Source organism: Botryllus schlosseri, chromosome 11 (genome assembly GCF_051294905.1).
Source record: "Botryllus schlosseri isolate E-star chromosome 11, Bs_hap1, whole genome shotgun sequence".
NCBI classification, from domain to species: domain Eukaryota; kingdom Metazoa; phylum Chordata; class Ascidiacea; order Stolidobranchia; family Styelidae; genus Botryllus; species Botryllus schlosseri.
This window is the reverse complement of record NC_137246.1, coordinates 3595623-3621962: the sequence shown is the minus strand read 5'-3', so window position 1 is coordinate 3621962 and position 26340 is coordinate 3595623. Positions and strand designations below refer to the sequence as shown.

The 26340-nt window shown below is 40.2% G+C and overlaps 2 protein-coding genes and 1 long non-coding RNA gene across 3 annotated transcripts; 1 reads left to right on the top strand and 2 right to left on the bottom strand.

Moving 5' to 3' along the window:
• Positions 1-292: 292 nt before the first annotated feature.
• On the bottom strand, positions 293-7926 carry LOC145449870 (lactadherin-like). Its single transcript, XM_080328315.1, has 4 exons — positions 7739-7926; positions 7535-7681; positions 4794-4960; positions 293-508 (listed from the first exon to the last, which is right to left on the bottom strand). The coding sequence occupies exons 2-4, from the start codon at positions 7665-7667 to the stop codon at positions 350-352; spliced, it is 459 nt and encodes a 152-aa protein (XP_080184441.1). The 5' UTR covers positions 7668-7681; positions 7739-7926; the 3' UTR covers positions 293-349.
• A 4919-nt stretch (positions 7927-12845) lies between these two features.
• Positions 12846-14732, top strand: LOC145449896 (cadherin-15-like). Its single transcript, XM_080328334.1, has one exon. The coding sequence runs from the start codon at positions 12846-12848 to the stop codon at positions 14730-14732; it is 1887 nt and encodes a 628-aa protein (XP_080184460.1).
• Positions 14733-24048: 9316 nt separating this feature from the next.
• Positions 24049-25358, bottom strand: LOC145449873 (uncharacterized). The gene is made up of 2 exons (XR_013918371.1): positions 24776-25358; positions 24049-24474 (listed from the first exon to the last, which is right to left on the bottom strand). It is a non-coding gene; the product is annotated as an uncharacterized LOC145449873 (long non-coding RNA).
• Positions 25359-26340: the final 982 nt, after the last annotated feature.

Sequence of the window (26340 nt, the reverse complement as noted above, 5' to 3'; positions counted from 1 at the left end):
GGGGGCGATATCGCCCACGTTGGGAACCACTGGTCTATATGTATATCTCTGATTTCATATTTGAAATCAATCAGTTGGTCACTACAAATCTTGCACGTGATGCATCAGGCCGTTCTCGGTGATTATAGCGCCTCTTCTTTTGTACCATCTATTCTTTAATGATAATATAAATAACATTAAGATTAACTCTCAACGATCGTCTCAAAATTTCTTGGAAGACCACACTTCACACTGTATACTAATGTCCTTATCCACCTAACAGGCCCTGCGAAACCGTAAAATAGTAAAATACTCCGGTGTGCCTATCTTTATTATTGAAAGTGGAAAGCAACTATCGGTTTGTAGATCACTAAAGGTTCCTGTCAAAGCAATGACCGTGCACGAATTCAAACCTCATGGATATATGATTGTGCCACGACTGAGGATAAATTCGAATGTATCGACAGGAAAGTACAGTCGGAAAGCGATTGTAGACTTTTGTCCCTACGTCAGAATTCCCTGTGTAGATCTGAGAATAAAAATAACATTTGCAATAGCATCCTTTGTCTATTCTATTGCTTGTCAAACATTGTTGGAATGGTGGGTCCGTTCACTATTTACCGAAAAATTGACACACTCGAGTATTCGCATATTCCCATTGAAAATGAATGTATTTCGAGCTATACAGAAACCCTACCATTATGGCATCATTATACAACTTAAAAAAACATAATTTTGTTTTCTTTCAAAAGGCCTTTGTTTTAAACGCTGTTTAAAACATGTTTTAAACAAAGTGTTTTAAACAATTAGCTGTTTTAAATGCAACCCTAGTCGCACCATTGGCATTCAATGTGATAAGCCTTGCTATGACTGTCCAGAATAAGGTATTTTTAATGACTTGGGACTGGCAATATTTATGAACATTAATGTCTTGAAAGATGTGTATAGCAACTTGCAAAGTGCAGACTGGTGATTACCGTCATTTTTTATAATAAACATTATAGACACCAGAGAATAGTTCTAAATAGTTACGCGTCGGAGGAAGATTTTTGTTCCCACCATAATGAACTTGTTGACTGACGCGCTGAATTTTCCATACGCTGTAGAATTTGTTCTCGCCACGAAGCCATACATTTTGGAGTTTAATTTGTAATGTGATGCACATCCCTTTAGATTAAAAGGATTTTGGGATACAGCGAACGAAACCACTTGCGTTGTAATCGCCAATCAAAAACAATCAACAACAACACAATCATTCAGCTAATCTAGTGATTCTCAAGATGTGATAGGCCTACGAGTACCACTATTGACACGCGAGAACTTTTTACATGGCATATGCAAGAAGAGTCAACGGTTTTTAATTGTATTTATCGCATTCTGTTATTTGTATTTTTATCGTATTTATATGTATAGTTATTTTGTATTTATAATTTATTGTCCTTCACAGTAGCTAACAACACTGTGTATACACGATGTAAGAATTAGGGGAGATGTGGTACCGATGGATCACAAATTGCAAAATGATCTCTGGCCCCTAAATCTTCAGCCGATATGAGCAGATCTTTTGCTGGCTCAACGCTTTGACACAAGTTCTGCCTACGGGACATATGTACATAAATAACATTTATGAACGTTCAAAATTTGTTTCTCGTACGTGTCATCGGTCACCGCCTGGTTAGTCGGGAGGAACACAACCTGGAGAACTATGAGACATACGCTCAAAAACCTAAATGTTCCAAATTTCCGTGCTGTGTAATATAATCCAAGTTACAGCAAGCCGAAGACGAGTGTTTGTTCGCAACCATCGAGAAAATAGACTAAATCATACCTCAAATGCTGCCATGAAATCACGTTTCGATATATAAGCACTAACTTACAAATTTGAGGGTTCATTCACATTCCCTTTAATTCGAGATTTTTACTTCCAAATGGCTCATTATAGCGATAAAGCATCACAGATAATCAATAAATATACAGCATCAATGTATGTAGACGTGTTTTTGTTGCTTCATGACTAGCTAGTCCAACTATTTTGCTTGATTTGGCTATGGTATCATTGGCCTCAACTCTATAAATTTTGTAATTGAATTGAAAAAAGTCCACCCAAGGATGGTATTGAATAAAAAATATCTGCCACTATATAGCTTAGTATAAGCCCGACATTTCACATTAAAAATTATTGCTGCTTTATCGTGTTGAAGGTTGCAAAGAAAAATGTATGCGTCGATCAATATTTATTATACACCGCCTAAAATAGAAAACATCTGTGAGACATCCATAACTCATGCAGGTCGACGTTTTTTGCATGTGAAGAAAGATTCTGCCAGCATGCAATTGTAGACAAATTCACAGAGTGTGGCGAGATAGCGTAGTGGTGTATTCCACACCTGCAACATCAATGGGTTACGGGTTCGAGTCAGAACGAGGTCGACTCCAGAATTCCTATACCTATGTGCTTTATCTAGGCTCCTTCTCGCCATATCATCCGTGTGAGCGGTGACTTATAAAAGTCTAGAAGTTGGTCGTGCTACAAGTCGGCAGCTCCGGAATAAAAATGAAAATATTGGCCTCGTGTAAATGACCATAGTGGTCGACAAACACCATGAATACCATAAACAACAACAACAACAACAACGGAGTGTAATTATAGGATTATCATTGACATTTTTCCTAGTATTTTTGGTCCCAGTGTCTCAACGGTACCACATCTCCCCCTACTGCAGCTGTGCAGCCATTCCCCTTTGGTATTATTGAGTCACAGCGTATTCGCAACATGGAAGAGCAAGCGACTGAACTTCTTGGGCTAACAGACTGATTCATCAGTATAATAAACAGGATAGATTTTTACCAGAGCTGAGGAGTCGCTAACTTTTCCTATAATGGAGTGGGAGTCTCAAATTTTTCTAGCACTGCTTGGAGTCGCAGTCGAAGTCGTGAAAAAATATTTGGTGGAGTCGGGGTCATAGTTTGTGAAAATGTTCCTTACTCCGACTCTGACTCCAACTCCAACTTCTTTAATATGAAAACAAGTGCTTACAAAGATCTCTTAAAATTACTAATATTGAATAAAATAGGATTTGTGCCTACCAACAATCACTGTTATTGGTAACGATATTGATGAAATTGGACATTATTTGCAAATTGCAATTCAGTTGCATAGAGGAAGAACATTGCAAGATACATCCTCATGACCAACGCAAAATTGCTGATGCAATCACAAATAGGTAAATTTTGTGGAATTAAGCCATGATACTGTGAAAGAGTAAATATAGATCGTTCGGATTTGCAAGTGGCAACATTACTCGCAAAATTGATGCTAATGTAACCAAACGCTGCTTCCCACTTGAGGAAATCAAAAATATTTCTACTAAGCAGCTCAGCCATTTGGGCCATTGACAGCCATTGACTGGACGGCCCTGATTTTACCCATGTTGAAACGAGTTGATAATCCAGCATACATCCAATCAAATGCGGATGATTTGTGTCACAGTGTGTGCGTTTTATGAAAACCCTTTCTGATGCGGCACTTTGATTCGAAATCTCTAGAAAAGACGTAATGCGATTCCCGCGTCCTCGAGGGAATCTGAGCATGGATTTTCAGCTTTGATGGTCATTAAATCAAAAAGCCGGAAACGTATTGTGTGACTGGGCATGATCTCCGCTGTCGCGTGGATAATGTTATAGCCTACATCTGAAAGACAATCTTGAGCAGAACAAACAGTCGCATCTATCGCACTACGTTGTTTTTTCTTGCTAATTGTTGGTGTTATGGTGTAGTAACCCAGCAAACACCCGATATCGCATGGCTTTACTGGTACGACCACAATTGTTCCCACTCGTCCCACCTCCCACGGTTAGTTACTGAGGACTTGCTCAGTTTGTCAAAAATTGGACGTCCACTTATGTAACTCCATATGACTTCCAGGGGAAGAAATTTTTATAATATTCCTCTTCCCGTCGCCAATGAACATTCCAGAGGATGTCATAGACTCGTGCGCATAGGTCATAGTTCAAGGTAGAATGAAAGCGATGATTATGATATTTGTTGTTGTATTTGTATTTCTTTGATAAAATATTATTTCTTTTGTGGTAAATATGCCCGTGACCCATGTTTTAGAGAGCACGGCGTTGTACTGACAAAAAGTTTTAAAAACGTGGTTGGCTCTATATTGATTAATAGTTCATATCATCCTTCCCCCATACAACACTAGCATAAGGGTTGCAGTGCACTGATAAAGTAATATAATAGTTAGTTTTATCCTGAAAGTCATGAAGTAGAGGCTATTTTGCCGAATAGCCAGCTCAAGCTAATTAGTATCCCTTGAGCTGCATAAGAGTGAAATGACAGGGTATCACATCATCAACGGTTAGCGGGCTCAAAGGCAAGACATTTTATTCAAGTCGGATAGCGTCCATTGTTGACATTTTCAGAAATTTTAATTCATGGGTGTTTTAAGTATATTTTATAAAAATGCGAGTGAAACAGCTAGACATAAAAATTGCCATAATGACCCGGATTTGTTTCTACATCTGTGACCAGTACATGATAAACATTACATTTCACCAAGAGAGCTTACAAAGAGTAGGCTACTTTTGACACTTTCGGAGATCAATTTAAATGCTGGCACCTCAAATAGTCTGCAAGCATAGAACGCCAAAACGAATATATACTAAATATATATAATAAAAATAAGTCATTCGGAGACAGGTGGCACGCAGTGTAGTGAGATCAAATTACTGGTACGTGATCGGAGAAAGTTACTGTAACATTGAGCTAATTATGTCATGACACCATTGCACCGAATGAGATATACCTTATCGGAGCCACCGACTTGAATGATTGTCAGTCTGTCTTCGACCTTACCACACGCCACTTTGTATTGGCGCACCCATTGGGTATGCACCGGACGCCCTTGCCTGATCACTCCTGCCACGTTTTTCACCGTTCCGAAGTTAACTTGGATCCACTCGCCGACTATGTCTGTTTGATAGAAGAGATAACCTTAGCCTATCAGCAACGATCCCTCTAAACTGCGCACGTGCGTGGCAGCGCACTGCCGACAAAGTCTGCGCGAACAAAAATATTCATCTGTGGTTCGAGAAAAATTTATTGTCACTATATCTTTCGCAGAAGGCCCTGATGATCGTCAGACCAAATTGACGAGAATTTCTGATTTATAAAAATGTACATCACTAATTTGTAACCAATAATTCGTAATCAGACGAAGCGACACAATATCTTTATGTAGGAAATGTAGTAAAATGCGATAACAAAAACTGGAGTCCGGCGCAGCGAAGTCAGAGTTTCATAAAAGTCGAGGAATTCGGGAGTCGAGTAGAAGCAATGCCCATTATTTTTATTCAACACCACATATTATCGTAAGAAAGCCGGTAATTCGTGCATCGAGCCGCAGTGGTGACTTAATTTTTTTTATCAACGCTACACATTACCGGAAAAATGCGGGTCAATCGGGAATCCAGCCGAGGTAACAATATGTTACGCACTGTTGTCCAAGGGACCGAGTAGAGCAGAGGTCTCAAACACGCGGCCCGCGGGCCGCATGCGGCCCGCCAGAGCATTTTGTGCGGCCCGCGATTACATTTTAGATTTTTATTAATTTGACAATATATAGGCCAAAGTGTCACATATATCTTTTCAGGTTATAAAGTGAAAATCCCCTCTTAAATTGCTTCAAAAGCCTTAAACTATTATTCATCAAACTTCACTATTACATCAATTGCAAACGCTACCATGCAGTGGAAGATTCACTATTTCGCCACATTTCCAATTCATGATGACAAATCCTGACCCTAGACGATTCGTGACTGAAATTTGCGGGTTGGACTTGGACGCGACCTTTCTTAGGATTACTCAGACTCGGCTAACAAAAAAAATGAAAATGACCAGAGTGGACTTGGAGTGACTCGGAATGCCGTGAATTTGTTAGAACCATGGACGCAAAAAACTAATCGCGTGTCAGGGGAATAGTAATACATCAGAAGGTCGCAGCTTGGTATTTCGCTAACTAAGCAAGTAGTTGCGGCAACCATTGGCAATCTGTTAGTTACATCTTCGGTCGCTAAACCATGTTATTAAGGCCACTTAAAGGTACCGAGTACCATAGTGGTACACTCCAACGATGTAACAGCAATGGGCCGGCCGTTCGGCGTTCCGACGTTTCAATCACTAGGACACATTCATTAATATATTTATATTATATTTATATTATTTCCTGCTCCTATATTTGAACATATTTGGCCATGAGATTAATAGCCCATAGCTTATCAGAAGTATACTCGAATACTGGATTGGAATTACAATGCTCATCTAAATATGTTTTGATATCAGATCAGTCTCTATTATCAATCTGGTAAATTCAAAATATTCATAGTAGCTGAAAAATTATAACCCTATAGCTTTTATGATGGCATCATACATTTGTCCGCCCATATGGTGTCTATATCTTATAAATTAATATATATCAAGTATCAATTCTACTCAAATAGTTATAAATGTAATGATTCTTTTGGTGCCAGTCCTAAATTGATACAAGAGTAAATCACATTTTGACGATGTGTGTTTACGCTTTACTGTCAGTCTGCTGGATCGGCTCACTTTCAACAGGACAATTCATTCCCGTCAAATATGGCCTACTTGGAAAGATATAGAATACCCCTATAAATGCTGCGGCCCGCGGCGTCGTCAAAACTAGAAAACTGGCCCGCGAGCACATTTGAGTTTGAGACCTCTGGAGTAGAGAGTTGGTTCGTTTGCGCAGACTCGTGAAAAATTACTGGGAACATTGCTTACCAGTCTCACAATCGTAAGGAACTGTTCTTAATTTACTATGCCTTGTGGGCCAGAGATCAGCAATGGATTTGAGGATCTCGGTCGGATTGGGATCAGATTAGGCTGCTCGATAGTTTTGAAGCTGGATTTACATGTGTGATTTCAATTTTCATGCGACTTCTGAGTAAATTCAGGTCATTAGGGACTACAGATTCGCATTTGGGCATGATTCTGAATTCTGAATTTTATCAGATCAATATACCACAAGATCGCGATACAATGAAAAGATCAGAAAGTGTCGAAACAAACTTAGAGTCGTTTTTGAAATTAGACACCCACCTTGGTCTATCTGAGCAATTCGGACATTTTACTGGACAAAACAACTTATGATTTAACGTAATCAGGTCTTTAGATTCTCACCGGATCCCGAAAATATGTTACGTCTTTATTCTTTAAAAGGCAAATTCTTCAATATGTAATTGAAATATACCCGAGGATTTTCGACTAACACTCGTAATGGTCAGCAAAGTAGAGAATTTATCCAAAAAACTTTGTATATCAACATCCGTATCACAAAATATTACGTCACCGGCATGAAAATCCGTTCGGTGAACAGTTTTCCATGTTATTCCAATGAGCATATGTCGCTACCAACCGCGTGAATATTCCATAACGGCTGATTAAAGGTATGATTATGCATTGTGGACTGTCGTCTGCTCTATTCGGCAAGCTACTGCCGAATAAGAACCGGTATAATTTACTTACTACGCTTGGCGGACCATGAACCCGTGCTGCGCTCCGAAATTTGATTGTCCAAACGGGCTCGGTAATGCTCGTGTTCAAGACCCCAGAAGCTCGAACTAGACACAGCGGAGTTTGGAATCAGTCCCGACTTCATCCCCACATAACACACTGCAATAACGATCGTCTAATTCGCTGTGACAAACAATCCAAACTCGCGTAACTCACGTTCAAACGTCCCGATCAGACTTTGTAAACCTGTAAAACGGAGTTTGAATTATAGACAGTCGTGTACCCTTAATTCAGACATCGGATAACTTAAACAGTCGCTTAATTCGGCAAAAGTGCCTGGGAACGGAACAAAAGCAAAATTGCACGTGAAAAAATCCCTTTCGTTCGGACAATTCTCTAGTACCGTACCTGCAAAAAGTACTGTCGTAATTATATTTTGGGTTGATTTCAAAATTTGAAGGTCCACCGTTCCTCAAAATCTTTTTTTTCAAATTTTACCGGTCCGCGAGCTTAAAAAAGGTTGAGAGCCACTAATGTTAAACGATGGTGATCTAATTTGCACAGAGATACGTACCACACTAAAATCGCCTACCACGAATATGACATAAACCAACAAGGATATGTTTTACAAGTAATTGTCAATATTCGGTGATAACTTTTGTCGCGTCGATATAGATTTCGCAAAATCATAACGAAGCTTATGCCCATTTTCTTCACAAAGCAATATGATAATTAGACTGATATCGTATTTTCAAACAGGTGCCGATAACTAGCACCTTCAGCGATAACCAAGATATATTCAGGCGACGGTGGAAAATATGTCAGGGGCCGAGCTTGAAGGGGCCCAAAATTATTTCGTGAATTAGCATAAATTATAGAGTATTCTTTGAAAATTTATGCAACATTTTCCAAAAATTTTTCGCGGTTTGCGCGATTTTAATTCGCCACAATTCTTTATTATTGGGTACTCTTCCCCAAGAAAAAATACGCAAGATTTACAGTAATGGGCATATCAGCGTTGGCCATGACCGCACCACAACATATAAAGTTTTAGGCCATGTAACATGTGACTCCAAAAAGTGTGTCAGAACGATCGGCAGCGAGAAAGCCTTGGCCGTAAAGGACTGCTTTTATGCTAACCAAAAACTTCGAAATACCAAAAACTTCGTTATATATACAAAATACATATAGGTTTATTTGTCCATATAGGCGCCTAAATGACTGGTGCCGAAAGTTCTTGTCTTGGCAATCTGAACCTCACAAGACAAATACCATATCCCGCAGGAAAGAAAATTATATGCCAGTGAAGAAATACCAATCTGAAATCGTGTGATCTTTCAGTTTAGTAGGTTTGGGCAATTCTACATTTTTTGATATAGCAGACAGGATGTCACGAAATAACATGATGTCATACCTAGGGGTCCGCCCGCCCGAAGATGTTTAATTTTACGGGGTCTGCAGCTTCAAAGACCCCTCTCACTCAGCTCTACCGGTAAATCTGATTACGTGGGCAAAGAGGACAACCATGCAATACCCGATCTTATCACGAATTATCTAAATATTCGCGCGTCGCGATGTCTCACTAAACAGTACAACTTTAATTTCGTGGCAAAAGCGAACAACGTGATGCGAGGTCAGTTTATCACCCTATGGGAGCCCGGGGTCCTGACGAAGTGCTGTTGCGTTCCTGCCATCGGGTATACCCCCGGAGATGTTTAATTACTATTGAGGGGGCCTATACCTTTTCAAACACACCTCACTCAGCTCTACCGGTAAATCAGATTACGTGAACAGAGACAGGATGAAAATTGATAGCAATACATGCAATTCCCGATTATATTGACCGATTCAGTCATGAAATCAAAGAAATTTCTCGCGCTTCGCGCGTTTAGGCGAGAAAAGCTGATTCACTCAACGGACACCCAATGCAGCAGATAAGTAGCGCTACACTGTGTACAGTTTCGAAATCTCGCCAGGGCAATAAAACTACTCCGAAATAGTCATGATGACTGATTGGGTCCGTTTCATAGCCGTAGTATTCGTGCGGCCCCGACCGTACTCTGGAATTCTAAATTTGGCCCTCACACTGAAAACTTAGGGAACCACTGGTCTTAGGGCACACGAAGTTGAAAAGTATACATATAGATATCTGTAATTCATGCGAATTCATTACTATCAATATCTTGGACATCGTTATAGAACAAGATTGTCAACGTGACTAGTAAAGACGTACAATTAATCCCGTGGACTATACAATACTTCAGCTTACAATCGCATGTAACAATAACGTGACATAAACAGTCATATCATCCGTTTTAGATGTCATACGCTTTGGCTGATCACGTACATGAATATATGTTGATTGTTCATCGTATAATAAGTCAAGGGTCACCAACACGCGGCATGCGGATGCTCACGTGTTTTATCAGATTTTGCATTCGGGTCTAAAATGATTACCTCTCCAAATACCTCGTGATAGTGGGACTTAGCAATGTTTTCCCATGTTTATTTACGAAAGAACGATTTTGAAGTATAAGTAATAAAATAGTATTTTGGGCTGAGTTCTCCCTAAAATTGAAAAGTGTGAAGTATAATGGTAGTCTAAACTCGTAACCACTTGAGTAGCCTATAATGGATGTATCTACACTACCCTACAGTATACACTACAGTCTTTGGTATGACGCGGCCGGGGATCGAACCCACGACCTACCGATCGAGAGCCTGGTACTGACCCCTTACCACATTTTATTGTCAGGTTCAAGAGCTTCTTCTATTCTATCTTTAGACGTTTCGAATAGGTGGTCTGGCTAAGCTGTTTTATGACCGGTGCCATTGCAAGCATTCAATGTAAAATTTACCATAACTATGAAGCTATGTCTTGGTTAGGTAACTTCTGGGACAAGTGGTGATTTGTAATGTACCGGAATTTGTACTTTTCTGTAGTTACTTTTGCTGTATTAGCTGTTAAGAATGAATCATTTTTCTTTCGCCGCAGAAATATAGTCCATGAGTTAATCCTTGTTGAGTGATCCGGTAATACTTCTTGGTGACCATAAATCTTTTCAAAGAACAGAAGTCATTGTTGTTTGTTGTTGTTGTTGTTGTTGTTGTTTTGATTATTCATGAATCATGATGTCTCGACCAGGCCAATATCATTTTGTGCCCGTATGATAGTTTCCATTTAGTTGTTCTTTTTTACTTTTGGTGTCATATTTGCTATCATATTTTTCATTTCTACTTTTCTGAAGTACTTAATACATCAATTCAATTGTCCGGTCATAGTAGTTTCTTCATTCATTGGAAGTTTCAATTCGATGTAGGGGAGATGTGGTACCGATGGATCAAAAATTGCAAAATGATCTCTTGCCCCCAAATCTTCAGCCGAGAATAGCAGATTTTTTGCTGTCTCAACACTTCGATACAAGCTCTACCTATCGCGGACATGTACATGAATATCCGCCCTTTCAAAAAATATTTATAAACGTTTAAAATTTGTTGCTCGAACGTGTCATCGGTCCCCACCCGGTGGGTCCAATGGCACACGACCATGGGACCTATGAGACATACACTCAAAAACACAAATTTGTTAACTTGTTTTGTTGTCTACTATAATCTAAGCTACAGCAAGCCAATGAAGAATGTTTCGTCGTGACCTTCAAGAATAAAATGGATTTTATCAACTCAAATGTTGACATTAAATCATGTTTTGATTCACGCCCAAACTTACAAAATTAATGCCACATACATATTACCCGCAAATCGACATTTTGACTTTCAAATACCTCGTAATAGCGATGAAACACCACATGTAACTATGATTTACAGCCTATATATATGTGGGCGAGTTTATGTTGATAACGGATTAGTTGGTCCATCTATTTTGCTTCATTTGGCTATGGTACCATAGGTCCCCCACCCCATAAATATTGTAATTGATTTGAAAATAGTCCACTCAAGGATGGTATTGATTAAAAAAATATGTGCCATTATGTACCCCGATACAAGCCCTATACTTCCCATCAAAACTTATGGGGGTTTGTTAGTCTGGGAGGTGATATAGAAAAATGAAAATGTCAATCCAAATTTACTTTACACCCCCTAAAACGTAAATCATTCGTCACAGACGCCATAACTCGCGCAGGTCGAATATTTTTGCATGTGAGGAAAGATTCTGCCAGCATGTAATTGTAGACAAATTCACGGAGTGTAATCATGAAATTACCATGGAGAATTATTCAAGTACGTTCGGTCCCAGTGATCCATCGGTACTACATCCCCCCTACGTGTTTATCAACTTCATTGTTTGGTCACCTTAGTGATGGATTAGCTCTTGGTCCTCATTCAGGGTGATAATCGAGTCATAGGGTTCCGAGTCAAAAGTCAATCCTACTTTTATATTTTGTCCTGAGCCAAGTCGAGTCACCAAAATATCACGACTCGAGTCATTGCAATCCTGTCATCGTTTCCTTAAAAAAGTGGTAATATATCATGACAACGACAGCGGCGCTTTTCGCCTACAGGTCTTGTGCGCCACGACAATGCATTTTTATGAATTCCAGTATCTTTGCTTTTTGGTCTCGTGGGACTTTTCACGCTCGCTCACTCCCACTCTTCAGTCAATCTCGCTTTCTTGCGTCCAGTTTCGGGTATCTGCTGGCAACTTCGGAGCTCGGCTCACTCATTCCCTTGGCTTTTTAAGACGATGTGCTCACAGAGGGTTCAGCGCTAGCACATGCGCTACCAAAACCATTCTGACGCAACCATGCCCCAATCCCACAAAGCAGGCGCTCGGAACGCTGACAAAGCTACGTGGCATACGGTCTTTATGTTTATATCTAAAATTGGACAAGCGGACGTTTGCAAGCCGGATTGAGCTACGCAACGCCAAGCGCGACGGATCTAAACTGACAACAGTCTCTATAATTTAACCAGAATAGGCCAACAACTACAGAAAGATGTAAGCAATGGTTACTGGGCAAGTCGCTTTACCTAGAGAAGAGAACTGAGGCCAAAGAAAGCTATTTTTTCGCAGTCGTTAAAGTTTGATGAAACCCTTTAGATTACTATGACAACTCTAAAATCTATCTTAATTTGATCTCTGCGTGATTTGGCTAGCATTGATATGAAACTTAATACAGACGTGTAAGCTATATGTTCTTTTATGAAAACTTCGTGGAATTAGTAAATTGTAAAGGATTTTTGTAATAGAAAAGTAATAGTGGTTGTTTCTTTTTTATTCATGATGTAGCCATATTGTAAAAATACAGTCGGCAGACAAGTTTGAATAAAGATCATCCGAAAGGCTCACAAGCCGTATGGTGTTATGAGACCGCTGGTATTCCTCGTAATTAGCACTGTGGTGCTGTTTGCTGCTCCTTATGCAGAAGGAAAATGGAGTTATTCTGAACAAAAAATCGCAGAAGGACCCTTTTATGCGAAGTTGAAAGTGGTAAAACTTCATTCGGAGGATGCTACAACCGCGACGTATGACATGTCTGGTGATTTTGGTACCAAATTTGCCATTGATCACGAATCTGGACAGATCTGGCAGATGGAAGCAGTGGATAGAGAAACGAAAGACAGGTATGCGATTACTGCCAAATCCGCTGATTCATATGGAAATACAACCGAGGATCCGACTCAATTTGATATCGTCGTGACGGACATAAATGATAATTATCCTGAATTCGAGGAGTCCAGTTTGACCGGAAGCGTAGTAGAACTCCACGATACAGGTCCGGGTTCCACGCCTTTCATGCAAGTGAAAGCCACGGACGCAGATTTAGGTTTTAATGCAGAGATCCGATTTTCCATCGAAGAAGGTAGTGATACTCCAGAATGCTGGCCATCCGGAAATAGATTCATAATAGACCCAGTCTCGGGATGGGTGCGAGTCAACGGTGACGATCTCAACTATGAATACATCCCAGTGGTGAGATTCAATGTGATCGCAGTTGATAACAATGGTGGTGCTGGTTCAAACAAAGTGACAAGAGAAGTCGTAGTCTCTGTCACAGACTCCAATGACCATGCCCCTGAATTCGGTCCTCTAATGGCTAAATCACTGTCAGAAATATCAGAACTTGGTACGTCACTGTATAATATGTACGCTACTGACATTGACGAGGGTGTCAATAAAAAGGTTTACTTTGAAATACTGGACGGGAATACAGGCGGAGCATTCACGATCGTCTCAAAGCCGTCAGAAACCCGTTATAGTCTTGGGGAACTGCAACTCGTCAAACCTTTGGACTTTGAAGGTGGTATCGTTAGCTACGAATTGAAAATTAAAGCGTATAATATGGATGCGCCGAATGCAGCCGATGTGACGTACGCTACCGAATCAATTTTAGGGATCGCAGTGATAGATGCAAACGAACCCCCTTATTTCAGAGACACTCCTTACAATTATAGAACCACAGAAGGTCTTGCTCCAGCCGAGCCTATTCCTATCATACAAGTACACGCGGAAGACAATGATTTCAACAAAAATCAAACTGTCACGTATTGTTTGGGGGATATCGAGAATTGGTTTGATATAATTACAACAACAGGGCAACTTACTTTGAAAGGTGCTGTAGATCGTGAAGCGACCACAGACGGTGTGTACCGTCTTAAAGTGATAGCCATTGACAATTACGACCATGGAGATTCAGCGAGTGGCAGTGAGGAAGTAGCCATCACTATCGGAGATATCAATGATAACCCGCCTGCGCCTGATTGGGGTCAAGAAGGTGCTACTGCGTATGTTTGCGAAAAGCCACGAAACAGAACAGTGAGACTCATCAAGGCTACTGATCCGGATTCGGCCCTGAATGGACCCCCGTTCACGTTCCGACTCGATGACTCCGTGAATCAAACCAACTGGAGTTTTGAAACAGTTGATGATGAAAGTGTAAACCTAATTGCTGAGTTTTCTGACTATGGTTTGAGCTCGGGATCGGCCACCGTTTCGCTGATATTCTCAGTTACAGATTCAGGGACGGTTTCGCAGACTGGAACAGTCACTTTGACTGTGACTATACGCAAATGTGGTGACGATGGTGAATGTACTAACAACTACACGCTCCCGTACATGATTGTTATCCCCGTTACGATTGCCATTTCTGTGCTTTGTGTTCTCATAACCATCGTGCTTTACCGTGCGTTATCAGCGCGGTGGCTATCAACCGCGGGTCCTCGGGCCCCGAGGAGTGCACAGAACAACTAAATTTGTCACATGAATGATAACTAGGGCGAATTTTTGACATTGCAAAAAAAGTCCAAAATTTGTCCAAATTATAGCGCTAGGTCAATAAATTGTCAAAATTGTTCACCTAGTCAAAATGTTTTTGCAACCTGCATTTCGTTGGTATCGTAGATGTTTGCACTGTCGATGAAATTTTTCAGGCCAAGCTACTCTGTAAAGAGAGACAGTTCCAACCAGCAGCGTAGCAGCCACTTGGCGCTTATGGCTCTGCGCCATGGGCGGCAGGCTGCTATAGGGGCGCCAAAATCTTCAGTCTTTAGGTAAAACAATCGCCCTATTTATCAGCTATTGATGCAGTTGGCGCGTTTTTAATTCGCCTATACATATCTGGTGGTATTGTTTTAAATATGTGGATGGAGCGGGCTTATTGAGATGCCAGTATGTTGAGTAGACCTCGCTAGCAAAAGTTACTGTTGTTGCACTATACACAGTTTGGGAATCGCTGGTTTTCATCTTCATTGTCAAGCATCGTTTTTATCGTTCTCTTTTGCGGAAGCACACTATTGTTCTTATGATCTTATACCGATGGCATCAGCGTAACCCTCACTGTAGGCATCAATAGATACCCCACGGAAAGCATTCCGAATAGTTATCATCTCGGTGAACTAAGCCACTATATGTTGATCTGTTACACATACCTTCGGGTACTCATAAACATCAATATCAAACAAGATTTTCCTTTAGTTTGAACCTGTTTGTGCAATACCACCCTACCATCTACCAACCTTTTGCGATGTCAATATATGGATCAATTCGTGTGATCTCCGTAATTCAATTTATTGTGAAGAGCTTCTTGGAGGTACAAAACTTCAATATACAATTAAATAGTATATTCATAATGAAATGAACCCGAATATTTTCGGCTGACACTCGTCAGGGGTAATCGTCAGCAACTAGTAGAGAATTGGAAAGAACATTGTATATCAACAATCGTATCACAAAATATGACGGCACACAATTCCATTTGTTGCCTTGGAATCAACTTTTATCACAAAATACACCAACCAAAACTCTGTCAACAAAAGGAGTTCGTGTACCACCTAAAAATAGTACATTGAACGCTCTCTCATTCGAAATTTCATGCTGGTGACGTCATATTTTGTGATACGATTGTTGATATACAATGTTCTTTCCAATTTTCTACTAGTTGCTGACGATTACCCTTGACGAGTGTCAGCCGAAAATATTCGGGTTCATTTCAATATGAATATACTATTTAATTGTAAATTTATTGTGAGTTCAAAAGACTCTTTGCTTTAACCTACCGCTGTTGAATTTGCAATGTCCTTATTTTATTATTGGTATTTCCTATTTTCTATGCTGCTGTGTGTTGTTGTTTTCCTATGCTTGAATTTTTTAATAATTTTTCATTAGTTAATCTAAATTCTAAAGGTTTGAGGGCAACATCAACGCTTTTGGTGCTGGATATATCGTGAGTTTTTCATACATAGGCGCGTATTTTTCGTCCTCGAATCTTCACTCTTCATGCCTTAGTAAAGGTCCTAGGTCAGTGGTTCTCAACCGCCGATCCGTTAAATGTGTAGACTTTAATATCTTAATTGCAAAATCCAAGGACTCGGTCGCTTGTCCATTAATTAGAGAAATCAAGAATCTTATTTTAAATTGATTTCTAAATTTGAAAGGGATTTTGCTGCATGGCGTCGTAGTCACAAAGTTTCATGGGATACCATGCCTTTAGCGGCCGTGGCAATGCTATGCAAGGGTTATACGAAACTGTCTAAAAGTAGTCAGCAATTCGTTCAGGAATAGTTGTCTGTGAAAGCTGTAAGAAGGCGTTCAAATAGAGTTCGTTAAATTTCGACAGCATAATTTACCGATATTTAGCAGTATAGACCAGGAGCTGCAAACAGCAATCTCCCATTTCTTTCAAAAGAAGCCGTACGATCAAACTCGACTTAGTGGATTGAGCAGCACTTCGGTGAAGTGTGGATAAAACACATAATGCAAAAGGCAACATTAAATGAAGTTTCCACTCACGTAGAGGTGTGTAGTTCACACTGTGTACCTTCGTCATAATTGCAATTAGAGTTAATATTGATTACAGAAAGCGCGCCGGTCCGCAACATTTATTTCCATGTTTAACCGGTCCGCAAGGTCCAAAAGATAGAGAAGTTGCGTTTATATATAGGAGGAAGGTTTGCTGAGACCCCACCCCCCACCAATCCTAGAGCCACCACCGTTGAGAACCACCGTCCAAGCTTACTGGGTTCGCATGATCAATTTAGAACATGTTTACTCTTCATTGGTGATCGATCGTATATTGGTGATATCCCGACCAGGACCGTAACTGCCGCACCGCCAACCCCTCAATAGGGAGGAGAGCTAGAAGGGGGCCCAAAATTATTTCACAAATCAACATAAATTGTAGAGTATTTTGGGGGAGATCTCGTACAATTTCAAAATTTTCTTCACGCTTCGCGCGATTTCAGGTTATTCAATGTCTTCTATATTAAATATGGGTACCAGAGGTACCCCCTCCCCCCATAGAAACAAGCATACATCATTTATAAAATAGAGCTTTTCAGCGCAAACCACTACCTCTCCACGACACATCAAGACTTCTGAAGATTTGGCCCACATGTGACTTTGCGAAGTGTATTACCATATGAAACATTTTCCCACAGGCGCGGAATAGTCCTGCGCGTGCTGTCTGGTCACCAACTCTATCAGGGCTACCACTAAATCTGATAGCGTGGACTGGAAAACAATAATGAAAAATTATTAGAGGTATATGCAATTACGAATATTATAGAAAAAAATCAATCCTTAGTATGAAATTTGTAGCACTTCGCACGCATAGACGTGTAGGCCTACCCAAAGCAACAATAAAATGTTCTTTCCCGTCAGTGGTAAAAAGGCCCGTCGTGAAGGGGTGCCGGGAGGCGTTTATGATCATATGGGGGGCCCAAAACCAACGTTTTGCGGGACTGACGAAGTATAGTTTCAGACCTGATCACGACCCACGCTTCTGCTGAATGCTTATGTTACTGTGCTGCTGTACGTGGAATAGTTGATGATATTCAGTCCAGTTATGGCGACATCACTAATAAGTCTGTAAACTGAATTAATGAAGGAATTAATGATTTACGTTTGCAGGGAAAAGTACCTTCCTGCTCCGAGTGAAGTTGCGAAGTATCACCACGGCAATCTGATGCGAACGTTGTCGTCTATAGAGGAGGAGTATTCACGGCTTATTCTGTTGCATTTCTCATCATTGGTCATGTATGGTACACTCAAGTTTACATATTCAAGGTGAGAATATGTGCGACTCATATGGATTTTGTCACTAAAATTGCATGATAGCTACACGGTGAAAATTGAGATAAACTTCTCAATCAAGTTGTAGTTAGACAAACGTCACCGACCTGTATGTGACTTTGTGACATCATAATGGAATTCCTAATTGAAGCGGAAATCTGCGGGTAACATTCACTGGTCCTCCGACCATCGTTTTACACTAGATTTTGGTGTATTTTGACTTGAACTTGTGTTCTAGTCAATCTAGTGTATGTTTTGTTAAAATTCTGTAAATCTAGTGTTTTTATTTGAAAAGATACATTCAAATGAGGATGCCATTTTTATGTGCTTTCCATGGTGTATACTTGAAGGGATGGAAATTAATAACCGTCTACAGTACACTTGCTCATTTAGCATAAGAAGCAGTCCTAAAGGCAGTATTTTAGTAACAGACTGTCCAGGATTGTCGACACCTTTTATGCAATCGAGATAGGTAGTCTGGACTGGAATAAATGATATGCGGGCAACGTGATGAATTTACCATTTGCCTAGTCTTCTCGTAACGTTATTAGTGTTAATCAATGTATTCCCTTCATAATTTACGGCTTACGTAATAGTTTTGATATAAATTTTAAAACTAGTGTATTTTTAGTCGATCTAGTGTTATTTAATGGGCAGAACTGGTGTTACTTTAATGAAGCTCGAGTGGCAACACTGGTAACATAGTAGGCTAACACAAAGTGCCTTGTCATTAATAGTGAGCTGTGATCACTCTTCAAACACTTGAATTAAAAATGGAAGGTATCGGAATATTCCCAACCTATCTTTACAAATCTTCTTTTCATCCCGATCATGCAGCTTTACACCAGCTTGTAACTGATGGTACTGGCAGAAACACGGATGAGCGATAGGCTGTTCAAACATGACTTTTTTTTCTCAAATTGTACTGGCTACTTTATAAAATTGTTATCTTACCTAATTACAGCCTGCGCACCAAATTTGGTTCAATTCCAACCAGTACCCGTATTGCTACAGGAGAAGAAAGTTTTTTATGTATTATATAGAAATGAATGAAAAAAATTCAAAATTTTCTTTTCACCACATGAAATTGTTAGGTTGTCTATAGTAGCAATGCTCACCAAATTTGGCTCAATTCCAACCCGTGGAAGCGGAGTTATTGCCGTCAAAAAATTTTGGATTTGAATAAAATAGTATTCACGGTGGCTATTTGCTTCAATTATCTATTATAATAAATAAAAAACTTTCTTCTCCTGTACCAATACGGCTACTGGTTGGTATTGAACCAAATTTGGTGTGCAGGCTTTAATAAGGTAACCTAACAATTTTATCAAGTGGCCAGTACAATTTGAGAAAAAAAAGTAACTCATCACCCCTAATGAACAATACAGTAAAATCTGAATTCTTAAAACCCATAGGCCTACATTCGCAGCGTGGACGTTATTGTCCCAATCACACCAAGTAGTAGTTTCAACAATGCTCACGCCTTTTGCGAGTTCCCACGTAACACCGCATTTACTAGATTTGAAATTGCTTGTCATGCAATCCGCTTTGATTCCTTGATTTTGTTATTTCAAAGCAGCCATGTTGCAGCAACGCTAACGCACCGGACATGGCAAAGTGCATCTACATTATTTTACAGGGTTTGCACCGGATATCCCGAATCATGCTTTTCATCAACAATTGGGTTAGTAAAACCATACACCAGTGGTTCCCAACCTTTTTCATTTCGTGCCTCCCTTGGCCGAAATTTGAGCCAAAATTCCCCCTTATGAGAAATCTGCCCGATGATTAAAAAAGGTCAGATTTTACCACCCAATCTCCCGTTGACCGAAGAATAGGACGGGCGGTACAGAGTGTTTGTTTCTAGCAGGGCTGTAACAACGCTTTGTAGACCTCCAAAAACCATGGTCTTGGTCCCAATCAAACAAATTCTGGAAGGCTTGACTCAACAGACCCCCGAAATTCCATTTGTGTTTTCGGCTGATCATGCACCAATCGCTAATATAACTGCTGTTAAAAATCAGTATGCATAAATTTATTGGTCTCGCGATCTTTTCTCAAGTTTGCGTATGCATTTGGTCAATAATATTGGTACTTTCATATATAGCAGGATTGACCACACTCGAGTCGGACTCGAGTCGGATGACTCTACTTGACTCGAGTTATTTTCTCAAAATAGGGAAACGACTCGACTCGAGACAATCTGTGTATTTACTCGACTTGGAGTCATTGTACATGACTCGAACCAAAACATATGACTATAAGACAGTCAAGGCCGACATTTCATTGTAATTTTGAGGAACAGTAAAATAGCCTTCCTGTTGGAATTTCGTCTGTTGGTCCAGGTACTTGAAACTGCGACAATAAACTGCTCGAAGTGAGGAAAATTAGTATATTATAAATCAAAATCATTCAATATCACCAAACAGAGTTATAAAATTTGAGTTTAACAAGACTTCAACTGGAAACTGATCAGTCAACACAATGAATTGGATTCGGACTGGAGTCATAAGACCATGACTCGGGCTCGACCCTATGCTCGGTGACTTGGACCGTCGGACTTGACTCGAGTCAAACTATGAAAGTGAGATTGACTTGCGGCTCGGAGCCTCGTGACTTGGTTACAGCCCTGATATATAACATGCCCGTGATCAGATTTCCTGTTTGAGCTCATTGAAAGTTAGGACACTCATTCTGTTTCGGCAACATTGCAACAACTTTAACATGCATTTTTTCGATCGAGTAGCTGTCCACTAAAAATAGAGCAAGGCTAGCGATCTCTTTGACTTGAATCGATGACGTTGGAATATCTTGTCACTTTATGAAAATGTGGACTTCAAAATATAAGATAAATACTTTCGTTAGGTGCCTTGTTGTGATAGCTTCGGCACGACATTTGCTCGCTTAGAATATATTTGATTGAGAGGTCGTCGCTGGCATACAAAATTGTCTTGCGAACTGCAGCACATCTGAACTAGTTTTAAAAAACCAAGGGGGAGCTTGTATGTGAGAAAGAGATTTCAAATAGCATTTGAGCATACTTCAGAAAAAAACAGCTATAAAGAGCATACGTTCTGATATAACTGGTTGACTACATGGCATCAGTTCGGACATGAACAATTTGGGAAATCCGTTACAACTCTAAAGTGGAATTCCTCCCTAAAAATTACAAAATTCCCCCCAAGGGGGGAATTCCTCCCCGGTTGGGAACCACTGCCAGTGGTTCCCAACCTTTTTCATCTCGTGCCTCCCTTGGCCGAAATTTAAGCCAAAATTCCCCCCTTAGGATAAATCTGCCCGATGATTAAAAAAGGTCATTTTTACCGCGCAAACACCTGTTGACTGAGAGAATAAGACGGGCGGTACCGAGTGTTTGTTTCTTGCAGTGCTGTAATATCACTTTGTAGACCTCCAAAAACAATGGTCTTGGTCCCAATCAAACAAATTCTGGAAGGCTTGACTCAACAAACCCCCACACTTCCATTTGTGTTTCGGCTTACCATGCACCAATCGCTAATATAACTGTTGTGAAAAATCACTATGCATAAATTTACTGGTCTTGCGATTTTTTTCTCAAGTTTGCTATGCATTTGGCCAATAATATTGGTACTTTCATATATAGGAGGGTTGACCAGACTACAGTCTGACTCGAGTCACCATTTTCTGATGACTCGACTCGACTCGAGTCATTTTCTCAAAATACGGAAGCGACTCGACTCGACTCGAGACAATCTGGGTATTGACTCGACTTGGACTCGAGTCATTGTTCATGACTCGAACCAAGCCATATGATTTGAGACTATAAGACGGCCAAGACCCACATTTCATTGTAATTTCGAAGAACAGTATAAAGTGACCAGTGTGACCACCCTATTGGAATTTCGTCTATTGATCCTGGTATTTGACAATGGGACAAGAAACTGCTCAAAGTGAGGAAAATTAGTATATCATAAATCCAAATCATTCAATATCACCAAACAGTGTTGACTGGAGTGTGACTTGGACTCGGACTCGAGACATAATACACTGACTCGGACTCGACCCTCTGCTCGGTGACTTGGACTCGGACTTGACTCAATGGTGAATTGAAAATGACTCGACTTGACTCGAGTACAAACTATGAAAGTGAGATTGACTTGTGACTCGGAGCCTCGTGATTTGGTTACAGCAGCCTTGATATATAACATACACGTGATCAGATACCCTGCTGGAGCTCATTGAAATTTAGGACACCCATTACGTTTCGGCAACATTGCACCAAGTTTACCATGTACTTTTTCGATCGGGTAGCTGTTCACTAAAAATAAAGCAAGGCTAGCGATTTCTTTGACTTGAATCGATGACGTTGGAATATTTTGTCACTGTCTGAAAATGTTGACTTGAAAATATAAGATAAATAATTTCACTAGAGGCCCTGTTGTGATAGATACGGCTCGACATTTGCTCGTTTAGGATATATTTGATTGAGATGCCGTCGCTGGCCTATAAAATTGTCTTGCGAACTGCAGCACATCTAAACTAATTTTAAAAAATGGGGGGCAGGGAATTTGTATGTGAAAAGAGATTTTAAATAGCATTTGAACATACTTTCAGCAAACAAAAAAAAACATAAGGAGCATACGTTCGGATATAACTGGTTGACTACATGACAGTTCGGACATGAACAATTTAGAAAATCCAATTCTAAAGTGGAATTCCTCCCTAAAAATTGCAAAATTCCCCCCAAGGGGGGAATTCCTCCCCGGTTGGGAACCACTGGTATACGCGCAAATGGAGGTGTGTGACATTGCATGCAATGTGTTGGTATACAATCATCGATCCACAGACATTATCATAGCCGGTAGTTTTGATGTAGATCGAATGTCACCCGATAACAATACCAATAAGCCACATTGCAATGACTCTGAGTCCGCGCTATTACATCGATATTTCGACACCGTTCGCTGATTTACTCGATGGTGTTATCGTGTTGTTACATTGCAAGATAGTCATGACCCTATCTCCGGACAGATCACCCAGACCAATTGGATACATCGGTCGATATCCGTCGTGTTGTCGACACCCAGGGATATCTAAACACCGGGATGTATCACTCGTTTTAGAGGCGTGCAATAGGAGTGCCACCTCGAACGCATCGATAGCGTAGATAATACTGTTGGCGATTACTGTGAATATCCCACTACTGCTAATTGACATGAATTTTCTTGGTTCTCAAATAACTGCCTAGCAGACATTCTGGTTATCTCATACAGAGCTAAAAACGAATGTACCAAATATAAGTAACTGAAAACATGTGTCTTTTAATCAAGGCGGGTATTTTATTCAAGGCAAGATACACAGCAAATATAACCAAAAAACACAGAGCAGATAAAATCAAAACTGCCTAGCAGACATTATGGTTATCTCATACAGAGCTGAAAACGAATGTACTAAATATCAGTAACTGAAAGCATGTGTATTTTATTCAAGGCAAGATACACAGCAAATACAGCCAAAAATTACAGAGCGGATACAGTCAAAAATCACTAGCTGATAACAAACGTATTTTTTAACCAAGGCAAGGTACATAGCAGATACAACTAAAAGTCACTTGTTGATGACAAACATTTTAATACAGGTTAGATACACAGCAGATTCCAGTATTTTAAACAAAGCTATAGCTACAGAGTAGATATAGTAGAAAATCACTAGCTGGAAACAAACATATTTTTAACGAGACAAGGTACAGAGCAGATATACAACCGAAAAGCACTAGCTGATGACAAACATATTTTAATCCAGGTTAGTAGAGACACAGCAGATACCAAACATCACCAACTTAATCATGGCAAGATACAGAGCAGATAGAATAAGAAATCACTAGCTGAACACAAAGGTATTTTTATCGAGGGAAGATACAGAGCAGGTGTGATAACATACAAAGCAGATACAGCCAGAAATTACTAAGATTTGCTGGAACCCATGGAGTTAAGTTTCCTAATCTTTTGCTGTTTTTGGCTCATGGGCAACTTGGAACTACTCTTGCTGTTGTAGCGTTTCAACTGTTTTTTTTGCTAAGCAGTTAAATGACGTTTGCATGATCAATTCAAAATTGTTATGGGGATCATTCTCATTCTCACATACAACAGATGTGAGATTGCACAGAAAAGTTGACTTCAAAATTTCGCGAATGGCAGATACAAAAACCCTTCTTGGATTAGGACAGGTTATGAACTTTTTCATAACATCACTGTCGTTGGCTAGAGCTGTGTAATATTGGACAGCAAGGGTTGTCAAGACATAACAATAGTCAGATGGTTCTGAGAGACCACCCCTGTTTGCAATTTGCAGCACTGATTTGTACTTGTCTGGTATAGAATCAGACAGTGGTGGAACAGCAATGCTCTTAACAAGTAAATTACTGCATTTGCCACAATGCCTTCGCCTGGTAATGGACCGTCCAATATAACCACTTACATAGAAAGAAACAGCCGCATCACTATCAGCCACCTCGTCAATGGCAACATTACTCAAGTATTCAACTAACCACGGAGCGTAACATCTTTATCAGTTGTGACACAAATATAGCCACATAGGGCTGTTACATCCTGCAGTTTTCTTTCCAACATCATGAAGTTTTCAATGATATCTTTCTTCAGAAAGTCGAAGTTGCAGCGTTCAATAGCTAAATTTTCCCGGGCAAGACGAGCTGATGAACCAGTGTTCTTGCTTCGAGGAGATGGGGCAGTTCTACTCAAATAACTTGGCAATTTTGGAAATATATGAGGAATAGCATTAGGTTTTAGACGAAGTCTTAATAAATCTGCTGATTTACGCTTGCGAGCACGGCGCTCTGTCTTGTTACAGGTACTTGTTACAAAATGGTACCGAGTGAAATGTTTTGAGCAAACCCTGTGGTTCACCGACAGTGTCCAATTCTGCCTTGGTATCGCCCTGATCCATTTCTCCTTATATTTTTCGTCCCGTGGAAACTTGAACAGTGTAGCAGTCGCACCAGTTTTACTACTAGACCTGTACCCAGTGCTGCATCCAGGAATGCAACATGTATACCCCATCTTAATTATCAGTGATAGTCATTGTCCCTGGGTTAACAAAGTTAAAATAATAATGTGAACCGATAGGAAGGCAGCTAAATGACTTAGTAGTAGTTACTCATATAAAGACACAACTTAGTATAAATATACAAATAGGATGAATTGCCTGAGCAGGGATTTCAAGCTACTAATACAACACAAGGAAGCCTTTATATATGAGGAATTATGCTTTCAATTAAATGACTTGATAAACTACTAAACATGCTTCGAATACAACCAAGATCCCCACTAGTACAGGTGTTCCTGACAACTAGTAACAGTTGCACGAAATGTAGCACAATACCGGTAATTTATACTGGTATTGCCGGCACACTAGAATATGGATCTCTGATCATCCATCACATACCATATATTAGTCTACATCCTCAAAATTGATCTAAATCTAGGTAAAATAAACACTGCAACATCTCCTTAACCGCGAGAACCGTCCGACTCAATAGCTCAGCGAGAGTGAACTCAAGAACATGTGGCACTCCTGTCGCTCGGCGCCGAGAGTGAAAACGAGAGAGTGCGTCATCCCGGTGTTTAGATATCCCTGGTCGACACCGAAGTTTTCTGCTGAGACTGCAGCGTTTGACCAATGTGAACTATCGAAGTACGGTGCTCGAAATGATTGCGATCAGTCTTTCAGTCACGATGCATGGATGTCGCTACTCCCACATAACGACTCCAGATAAATATCGTGCAAATCTCGGACTGATACTGTGATCCAATAAGGTGTGTCTCTGTGAAGACTGCAATCGTACACCACAATAGAACACTACCTCGTGATTTCACACGCAATCAAAAACACATCATCGTAAGGGTCCATTTCGCCCGGTGCCATTTCGAAACGGTCATCGCCACAAGAGATCGGTAACATTTTGAAACTATCATCACCACAAGGCTATCGACGTCGTTTCAGTTGGTCATGTCAATCCGTTTTACAAAGTACCGTTTTTCGAGTCCCTGCACCATAGTTTTACGACACAGGCAAGATGCATCGGTGGAAATAATAAAACACAGAAGGCACACTTTGGTGTTATTTGACATAGGTTTTACACCTGAAGAACCTTACATTCGAGCGATGCATTGGAACGACGCTTGTATTATTGACGTCGAAGGAACAGAAATGTATCGATTTATCGGTTTCGTACATATCCAGCAAAAATCTGGTTATATGATTGTACACGGTGAATGTCTGTGAACGCTCTATT

What these genes read in the sequence shown, in the direction of transcription:
- LOC145449870 (XM_080328315.1), bottom strand. Translation starts at nt 7,667, where the DNA reads ATGAAGTCGGGACTGATTCCAAACTCCGCTGTGTCTAGTTCGAGCTTC. An exon ending in TTCATGGTCCGCCAAGCGTA is followed by an intron (nt 4,961 to 7,534) that starts GTAAGTAAATTA and finishes TCTATCAAACAG; the next exon opens with ACATAGTCGGCGAGTGGATC. An exon ending in AAGTCGGTGGCTCCGATAAG is followed by an intron (nt 509 to 4,793) that starts GTATATCTCATT and finishes TTTTATTCTCAG; the next exon opens with ATCTACACAGGGAATTCTGA.
- LOC145449896 (XM_080328334.1), top strand. Translation starts at nt 12,846, where the DNA reads ATGAGACCGCTGGTATTCCTCGTAATTAGCACTGTGGTGCTGTTTGCT.